This window comes from Cucumis sativus, chromosome 4 (assembly GCF_000004075.3).
Source record: "Cucumis sativus cultivar 9930 chromosome 4, Cucumber_9930_V3, whole genome shotgun sequence".
In the NCBI taxonomy this organism is placed as follows: domain Eukaryota; kingdom Viridiplantae; phylum Streptophyta; class Magnoliopsida; order Cucurbitales; family Cucurbitaceae; genus Cucumis; species Cucumis sativus.
Window position 1 is genome coordinate 21158288 of NC_026658.2, and position 10210 is coordinate 21168497.

General features: G+C 34.5%; 1 protein-coding gene across 4 annotated transcripts in view; it reads left to right on the plus strand.

Moving 5' to 3' along the window:
• The window catches only part of LOC101206057 (kinesin-like protein KIN-7K, chloroplastic), a 33055-nt gene extending 23440 nt beyond the window's left edge, over positions 1 to 9615 (plus strand). For 3 of the 4 annotated variants that reach the window (XM_011655614.2, XM_004144629.3, XM_031884745.1), the window contains 12 exons: positions 3019 to 3123; positions 3246 to 3353; positions 3461 to 3604; positions 4579 to 4761; positions 4928 to 5086; positions 6155 to 6385; positions 7063 to 7203; positions 7290 to 7406; positions 7502 to 7552; positions 7969 to 8016; positions 8107 to 8211; positions 8516 to 9480. In XM_011655614.2, coding sequence (XP_011653916.1) covers positions 3019 to 3123; positions 3246 to 3353; positions 3461 to 3604; positions 4579 to 4761; positions 4928 to 5086; positions 6155 to 6385; positions 7063 to 7203; positions 7290 to 7406; positions 7502 to 7552; positions 7969 to 8016; positions 8107 to 8211; positions 8516 to 9067 — 1944 coding nt within the window. In that variant the 3' untranslated portion in view covers positions 9068 to 9480. Of the gene's footprint in view, positions 1 to 3018; positions 3124 to 3245; positions 3354 to 3460; positions 3605 to 4578; positions 4762 to 4927; positions 5087 to 6154; positions 6386 to 7062; positions 7204 to 7289; positions 7407 to 7501; positions 7553 to 7968; positions 8017 to 8106; positions 8212 to 8515 lie in introns of all 4 variants that reach the window. The other variant, XR_969305.2, reaches the window with a different exon arrangement.
• The last annotated feature ends 595 nt before the right edge of the window (positions 9616 to 10210 follow it).

Here is a 10210-nt window from a genome sequence, read left to right on the forward strand (position 1 = left end):
AATTTCTAGATAATAATGGAATTGAAAAAAACACTTGAAACCCAAAGAAGATTAGAAAAGGAGAAAAGCTCATCCAACGTTCTGATGAAACAACATTCAAATAAAATACGTGGAGGGTCTTCATTGTCTGCCAAACAAAGAGGACAATTTGAGGCCGAGAGTGATTGACTTGGAAGTTGGAAGCTTTCTTTGAATTATGAGCTATTTCTTTTGGATTAGAGTTCTGTTTTCTTGTTGGGTTTGTTTTTTTCTATGGTTTTGTACATTCTATCATTTTTCTCAAAATATGTATATATTTATTAAAGAAAAAAAGAAAAAAGAAAATAAAAAGAAGTGGAATTGAATTCATTTACAGGAGGTAGGACCCTTCCTGTATGAGTGTTTCTTGGATATACATCTTAATAGCCATGATTGAGTGTAGGAAAGCTCTTTTGGCTGGAACTCAACATTGACCTCTTTAACTTATGTGTTGATTTTATGGAATTAATCTATATTTCATTCATTATTTAATAGAGATACAAGCCTATATATAACCATAGAGAAATACACTTAAGGAAATAATATCAAATAATATCTCCAGAATAATATCTCCTAAGAATAATCTAATTATATTAATACCCTCCCTCAAACTCAAGGTTGAAATCACAAACTTGAGTTTGCTAAGAACTAAGAAAAGAAACAATATATCTAGAATAGAATAAAAAACCCGAAGAACAAACACACAAAGAACTTCTAGGTTAAAACAAACCCACGAAAAACTTCTGGGATAGAAACATAGATCCTCGTATAGAGATCTATAACAGAACCTAGGAAGAACGAAACAAGAACTTCGGGGGGAAAAATGAAAGAGCAAAACTGAAGCAAAGTAGAATCAAAGCTGGACGAAAACAGGGTCGGAATTGGACAGAAGTGTTTTGTCAGATCAAAATGGAATCGAACGAACTAAACTAGAGCAAGTCAGAATCAGATTAAACGGGAAATCTGGGGCGAACAGAACGGAAACTGAACTGAATGGAGCAGGGAGGCTTAGCGGATCTGAACAAAAACAGAAACGAGGCGTCGTTGGATCTGGGCTTCGATCTAAACTTTGAAGGCAGACATGAAGGATGGGTCTGAACGAAATTAGACAGATCTGGAACAGATTGGAGGCAGACGCGAGGATCTGAGGACATGGGGTTTCATGGTTTTGTTGGGACAGCGTAAGGAGATGGAGCAACGGCAACGAAACGCAGCGGCGAGCGGAGCTTCTTGATGACGACGGAAAAACTGAAACTCTTCGGCTGGGCGTTCGGCTTCAACTGACAGAGGTTCAATCGGTTGCTTGGCTAACGGAAAAACAAGAGGTCGGACGAAGAACTATGAAGGAGATGGCCGCCGCAGACGCTAGTGAAAAATGAATGGGGTTTCTGGGGTTTGGTTGGTGGCAGATTTGAACAGCAATGAGTGACAAAGGGAAGGTGCAACGACAACGGCAAATTTGCAGATCTAAGGGGCGGCTTCAGCTAATGGGAGATGATTCTGCCTCCGTTGATGAATGATCAACGGAGGCAGAGATCAAACGGGATGTGGAGGCTAGAATTCAATAAGGCGAAAACCCTAGAGCTCTGATACCATGTTGATTTTATGGAATTAATCTATATTTCATTCATTATTTAATAGAGATACAAGCCTATATATAACCATAGAGAAATACACTTAAGGAAATAATATCTCCAGAATAATATCTCCAGAATAATATCTCCTAAGAATAATCTAATTATATTAATATTATGGATCAAGAAAATCTGTTTAGCTGTGAGTGAATTGGATTACCTTCGCACGCGGTTGGGAGGAAATTTCAATGCTTTGTTCTTTTCAAACCTGGGGGTAGAGGGAGTTGCTTGAGTAAATGATCAATGGAAGACTGCTACTTTGCAAGCAAGGAAGGCTCGCTATTCCTCAACTGTTGCTTACTGTATCTATTTACTTTATGTTTCTTCTCAAGATGCAGGTCAAAACTAGCAAAATTCTTGAAATGAAAATGAGAGATTTCTTATGAGCACATGAAGGTAATGGGAAAGGAAGCAATTTAGTAAATTAGAAGATAGTGGTCAATCACATTAATGGGAGATTTTGAACTTGGCAATCTCAAAGATAAAATATTGCTTTTGGTCTCCCAATGGATTTGGAGTTTTTCCCTTGGAGGAAATTCTCTTTGGAACTCTTTTATTGAGAACAAATACGGGTTGAATGGAGGTCTGTTTTTTGTCCTATAATTTTGCTCTAATCATCTTACTGTAGGGTTAGAACTGGAGAAATAATAGCTTGGGGAACTGGATGCTAGGCACCTTAAATTCAAGTCCCTGGGACTTATACCAAATCTCTAATTTCAAAGGAAGGGAAGTTAGTTCATTTGTAGGATGTGGATATAAAAGGAAATTTGCTCAATATAAAAAGGAAAAAAAGAAAGAAGAAAGAAGGCGGAGGAATTTCAGTTGTACATACCACATTAGAATCTTTCGAGTGGAACGAGAATCTCGATAACCTAAACAAAAATGCAGACTGTCAAATATCAAGTTGAACAAATTCGCTTACATCCCTATCAAATATAAAGAGGATTACAAGAAGGAAAACCTCAACTTAGAACTAAGGAAGGTTATAGAGTAATTGCAGATGACATGGGTTCTTATTACTTGTTTTTTTTTAAATCTTTTTAAGCACCTTATTTACTTGATACCCTTTCCTTTCCTGTGAAGAAACTAATATTAAATATTTCCCCTAAGGTTAGTTTTCCATGTACTTATTGTTCTCTGTACTGGAGAAAGTTCATAAAGAACAAAGGATGGTGGAAAATAATTTTAGTAATCACTCGTTAATTTTCTTATGAGCACTATATCATATCAAATTTAGTCAATTGGTACCCACCGGTAGCACTCTCTCACAGCACTGGTTGCCATGTTGGATCTAAACTCTACCACCAATGATGAGTTGTCATTTGTTGTAAAGGACAACATAGTTGATGCTGATTTCTTGTGTCAGGTAATATCAAAGCTAACAGATGGAAAGGCAAATCATATACCATACCGTGACTCTAAACTTACCAGACTTCTTCAGTCTTCACTTAGCGGTCATGGGCGCGTGTCTGTAAGGCTTTTTATGCCTTATTATCTGAATGAATTTTGTTTTAAATTTCAAAGATGTTTCATTGATTTAATTAGCATAAAGAAAACATTAGTTTGCTCACTCTTCTGTATTTGTATTCACAGCTTATATGCACAGTTACTCCAGCATCAAGTAGTTCAGAAGAGACGCATAATACATTGAAATTTGCACATCGAGCAAAACACATTGAAATTCAAGCAGCACAAAATAAGGCAGGAGTGTTTTCTTTAATAGAAAAGTTATTTTCTTACTACATGTTTGCTTGTTAAACCAGCTGATTAATTTGAGAAAAAATGTAGCTGATTTCTCATACCTGCAGATTATCGACGAGAAATCACTTATCAAGAAATATCAGAATGAGATTCGATGTTTAAAGGAGGAGTTAGATCAACTAAAGAGGGGTATTATGACTGTTCCTCAACTGAGAGATTCTGAAGACGACATTGTACTCCTGAAGCAGAAGGTACTGTCACATTTGAGGTGTTGATTCGTAACCCTGTTAATATATAAAAACACATTCCAACCAATTCCCACAAAAATATAAATTTGGATTTCTTTTGGACTTTGTCTCTCTTTTATTGTATATTTAATTTTGTGGTACTAAAAAACAAATCAACCGCCTACCTCTTTAGATTATAAATTACTTTTTCAATGATAAGTGAAATATGCTGTACAGAGGGTTGGAGGGGAGAGAAAAAAAAGCTGGAATTGCAAAATGAGGAGTATAATAAAAATTATGACCTTAATTTAACAGGATCTGCTCTATTGGTCGTACAACTGCATCCTTGAGTTTTGAGGATTATAATAAAAGTTGTAATTTTATTTTGATATTAACATTAGTTTTTGTTCTTCATTCTGTACAGTGAGAGATCAAAAACAGAATTTTATTCAAATGCAGTTAACTTCCAAATATTCAGTATTTAAAGGACTAAGACCAGTTAACTATAACCTAAGGAACCAGTAATCAGCAGCATAAGTAGTAATAAACGGGCCAACTAAGGAGTAACATAAAACACTTCATAACTAAACTACTCCAGCCAATGGAAACCTAAAATAAAATTACACAAAGATGAAATAAACTGAAAGTGTTCTTAATAATGGGGCAATTACTTTTGATTGATGACTTTTTCATAATTTAAAAAATAAATAAAATAAAAAACCATTGGTTGATGACTTGTGGCTTTAGCCTTCCTGTAAAGGAGTGAGGTGCGGCATGATATCATGGATATCAATAAATAAAAATATATATGTAGGTGTGTATGTACTACTAATAATAGATTTCAAGATTGTATTATGAGTCATTTGATTGTACATGGTTATACATGCTTTAGTGCCAAGCTGTTTGATGGCAGAATATCTATTTACTTCCCTTTCTCTTGCTGCAAGATAAGGTGTTTGACTTGATCTATTTCTTTTGGTGTGACCCTATGCGTAAAGTTAGAAGATGGTCAATTCAAACTACAGTCAAGATTGGAACAGGAGGAAGAAGCAAAAGCTGCTTTATTGGGCAGAATTCAGCGTCTAACAAAGTTAATTTTGGTCTCCACAAAGGCATCTCAATCTTCACGGTTTCCTCACCGGCCTAGTCTTAGGAGAAGACATTCTTTTGGGGAGGAGGAAGTATGTACCTTATCGTTATTGCCTTAAGATGATCATTAATTAGTGATTTATATGACTATGAGTACATTAATGGTTATTACTCTCAATATCATTTAAATGTTGTGGACTTCTGAACTTAATACTTGGTGCATCTATTGTCTCTGAATGCTTATCTACATGTGGACAGCTAGCCTACCTGCCATACAAGAGGCGGGACCTAATTTTAGATGATGAAAACATTGACATGTATTCTTCCATTGAGCCCAATAGTGAAGCCAATGAGGATACGGTTAAGGAGGAGAAGAAAACCCGAAAGCACGGCCTACTAAACTGGTTAAAATTGCGGGTATGTGGTATTTGGATACTCGAGTTCTGCTGTATTATCACTATTATTAGTTTTTTGCTTAAGATTACTTTAGGGTTTTAGTTCTCATGCATTGATTAAACTCATTGATTAATGATTGTTGTGATAGATCCGCATTGTATCTGTTTCAATAAGACATGTTTTATAGACATACTTGATCTCAGGCATATATGATGATATTATAGGGAGTTTCTTTGGCCATTTAGTGAAAAGACAATCAACTTGTTTCACCGCTTTGACATATTTGTTTGTACAAATGTTATAAATGAACTTCCTAAGTAAACTTGGTTCTTAATATCTTCATCTTTTAGCTTCTGCCGTTGACTTTAAGCCTCAAGATCTAATTAGCTGGAGCTGTATTTATTCATCCAATCACTCCTAGATATTAAAAAGGTGAATTATTCACCAAAATAAAAGGTCAAAAGAAAAACCGAGTGAAACATCAGGTGCAAATTATTTATGGTATCGATCATATTAATACGAGGTGCCTTTTAGAATTAAATGAAGATGGTATCAGAAAATTGATTGTAGACTCTCGTTTTCTCTTTCCTAGGAATTTCTCAAGTACTCTCTTACAGCCTGCATGACTCCTACTTTATTTTAGCATACGAATCCTTCTAAAATTTATAAAGATTTGTTTGGTTCTTGATTCTTGCTCTTGAATCTCCTGCTACTTGAAGTTTGTTTATTCCTTTATGTCTGGATTATATTCTCAACCTGCAAGGTTGGTTGAAGTTTGAGTATTCCTACATATTCATTGCTCCCTTTTCAATATCTCTACTTTGTACTTTGTCTATTTTATGTTTTTTTATGTTACTTCTTTTTTTGTTTGGTTTTTATTGTGGAGCATTGGACTCTTCATTTTTTTAATGAGCAGTATGATATCCTTTTAATATATGTATATAAACCTACAAAATATCTGAGTAACGCTTAAATTGAAAATATATATAAATTGCCCAAGTATGCTATTTTTTATGGATTTTCTTTATTGTATTCATGATGATATTTTATTGTGTAGATGTTTACACGTTTTCTATTTCTCTTGATCAGAAACGAGATAGTGGCTTGGGAACTTTGACAAACACAAGTGATAGGTCAAGTGGAATGAAGTCAACAAGCATTCCTTCCACACCTCGAGCTGATCAGAATAATGTTCCGACAGAATCCAGATTATCCCATTCTTTACAAACAGAAAGCTCCCCATCTGCAGATCTCTTATCCGACGCCAGAGAGGAGAAAGAAGCTCCTGAGGAAAATATTTTTGATCCAGAGACACCTTTGGTATGCATGTGATTGCATTTCATGTTGAAAGTTATATTAGACCTGAGTTAGTTGTTGCCTTTGTTAGCTTTCTCTGATGTCCATAATGGAGTAATTCAACCTCTCATTGGCGAAACAAATGAAAGTAGTGCAATCCTCAGACACCAGCATAGCCCATGACTCTTCCCCAAAAGTTTTATTGTTCTTAAAAAACTGTTTTAGTATATAAACTTAATTGGTTCTCGCTTGAGTTGAATTTCTTCCTTGGAATTACAACTTTTGTGATCAAGAGAGTCAAGTTAGCTAGATTGTTAAAAGTAGAAGTAAAGAGGTGTAGACGTGAATGATGCAGAAGTAGGAACACAAATGATAATCTTGTTCTACTCTCTTTATTAAAATAAATCAAACCGTGTATATCATTTCTTCTTGCTTGCATATTCTTCTTGATTTTTTTTTTCTGCATCGAACCAATTTTTTTTTTTCTTTAGAGTATTGTTAGATATCTAAGAATTACAAATTCAAATTCCTTCCTTATTTTTTAAAAAAATGTAATTACCATTTTTCTGCAAGACATTTGTAATTGCTTCACCATTTACCTTTTTTGAAAATAAAATAAAAGAAAAAGACGTTTATTATTCTCCATACCATGATATAAAAATGTTTTTCTTATGTCAAAATTGATTGATCCGTTTTGCCAGACTAGCATAAAATCAAGCGATCAGATTGACCTCCTAAGGGAACAGCAAAAGATTTTATCTGGAGAGGTAGCACTTCATTCAAGTGCTTTGAAGCGTTTGTCTGATGAGGTTGCAAGAAACCCCCAGAAAGACCAAATTCATGTAAGAGCTTATTATCCTAGAGCTAAATGTTTACGCTCTATCAATCTGTCAAAGCACTTTAGTCTTATGGTTCTTTTGCTATTAAGTTTGAGATGAAAAGGTTAAAAGATGATATCAACGCAAAGAATCAGCAGATAGCTTTTCTCGAAAAGAAAATTGCAGATGCTTCACCAAATAAAATGACGGACCTGGAGATAATGCATGTAAGGTCTTTGGTAGTTTTTGTATATTCAATTTTCTTTTAGGTGCAACCTCAGTTCTGCTTATGCAAGCCTTCGTGCTTGTCTTATTACTGCAGGAAATTGATGAACTGACTGCACAGTTGAATGAGAAGTCGTTTGAACTTGAGGTGATTGATGAATTGGATATTATGAATAATCTCGAACTTGTGTTTCAGATTTGAATTTACGGTCAGCATCATGAATTAATTTTTTAAAAAAATATTGCCAGGTGCTTCTCATCAATTGTTATTATTTTCCTGTCTGTGGACCATAAGAAAAAAACAAAAGAAAATCTGAGTGCACTGTTGTTGGTACTTGCTTTCTGATTTGGTGGTCACTGTGTGTTTTCCGTATCTACAAGTCTTTAGTTTAGTCCAACTTTTTTGCATTCATATCGATATATTGGGTCATCGTTACAAAAAGAGTTCTAAAGATGGAAGTCATGAAAAAAACAGGCATCAATTTCTCCAAGGTGTTACTCAAGTATAGTCATCCTTTTCTCAGTAGTATGAGTGTTGAACTCTCTTTCTGTTCAATTCTACAGGTTAAAGCTGCAGATAATCGGATCATTCAGGAGCAGCTAAACCAAAAGGTAAATAACTACTTTCGCACATCTTATTAAGATAGCTTCTCCAAGAGTCATGATTTCATTTATTGGTTGTGACTAACATTCTTCTATCAGATCTCTGAATGTGAAGGACTACATGAAACTGTAGCCTCCTTAAAGCTACAGCTAGCTGATACACTTGAATTGCGAAATACACCGAAAGATGAAAGATTAGCACAGGTATCTTTTATAGTCCCAACATTTTCCCTGTTGAGTGATCATCACAACTCACTTTCTAGCAGGTTCAGAGGAAATATTATGGGCTGTTTCTTTATTAAGAACATTTTACCAATTCTTTTTCTTTATTGCATTTTCAAATAAAAGAACCAATATGCCAAACTCCAGTTTTTCTACTGCTCAGTTTTGTGATTATTATCTCTGTATGATCTAAATCTATTTGATGTACCTTAGGAGTCAATTTATATTAAAAAGTAAAAGTAAATAAATGATGAAAAGATTAATTTTATTCTTTCCCCTATGACAGGAGGTTGATGAACTGAAGCATAAACTGGCTGAACTAACGGAGTCAAAAGAGCAGCTTGAGCTAAGAAACCAGAAACTTGCAGAGGAGAGTTCATATGCTAAGGGTCTGGCATCAGCAGCTGCTGTTGAGCTCAAAGCCTTATCAGAAGAAGTTGCAAAGCTCATGAATGAAAATGAGAGACTAGCATCTGAACTTGCTGCATCCAAGAGCTCCCCTTCGCAGAGAAAATCTACTATCGGAATGCGGAATGGCCGTAGAGAAGTTATTTCAAAGCGCACTGACATTGGTCCGTCTGCTGCAGAACTGAAGAGAGATCTGGCCATTAGTAAGGAGAGAGAACTATCTTATGAAGCTGCTCTTCTCGAAAAGGATCATAGAGAAGCCGAACTTCATCGAAAGGTTGAGGAATCAAAGCAGAGAGAAGCTTATCTAGAAAATGAACTTGCCAACATGTGGGTTCTAGTTGCAAAATTGAAAAAATCACATGGAAATGAAACTGATGACCACTCCACTGTAGACACGTTGCGGCTTGATGATGACAGGTTGATATGAAGTAACTGCAAACATCATAGGTGAATGGTCAAGGATGTTGCTGGTTTGTGTGTATGTGTGAGAGTGAGAAAGAGAGAGAGAGAGAGTGTGTGTATGTGTGAGATGTAAAAAGAAATGTTCAGCGCCATCACATTGGTGTATTTGTGTATAACAAGGTAGGGCTGCTTTCATTCATCAGAAAAAGTTACTGTTTCTTTTTTTCTCTTCATCATTGCTTGTTTTATGAGAATTCATTTTCGATGTTAATGTAGGCATTGGCTTTCAAATATGCTTCAGCCTGTCTGTTGGCTATGGTTCTGGCGTTGCGTTCAAAGATTTCTTGTACTGAAGGGGATGGGAATCCCATAATAAGTTGAAACTATGGCCCAAAATTGATTTTCAGCATCACAATTGAGAACAACTCTTTCTATCTCGATTTTACTTACTAACATAAGGGTATTTTTTATTTTTTATTTTTTATTTTTCAAGTTTAAAAGTTCATTGAAACTTTTAGAACGTTGGAATACTTTTAAGCACAAAGTTAAACAATTCAAGAGTGTTTTCTTCAATCCCCTTCTATTGATTATTAGTAGATTTTTGGAATCGTGTTAATTGTAAGAATATTAGAACTTAAGTTTAGTCCTTTTGAAGGTAGTTAACTTTTGAAGGGAGTTAAATTAAACTAATTACTATAAAATATAATTATATATAATGAATTATGATAATATACATAGGTTATCAGTTGTTATATAACACACTGTTCAATTCTAAGTTATAATATCTAATCTATAGAATTCTATATTATAACTTATACCATCACATGTTTTATATATAAATGTATAGGATGCTTTTGTATTCGATTGTTATTTATTTCCTTTCTCTTTTCTACTTCATTGTTATTATTTTTCATTTGTTCTTTATTTAATAACATGTCATCAACAAGTCTCACCACTTTGGACATTTTGTAAAAATTGGTTTTGATTCATGTTAAAGGACCATTGGAATCTTCTTTTAATTTTGGTTATTTTGTGATAAGTATGTATTTGATGTATTCATAATTTATCTTTTCACTACCATCATTCATCTTTCTTGAATTTAAACATAAAGTTAAAAAAAGGTAGGTGTTCTAGTTTAATCATATATATAGCTTATATGTTTGCAAAT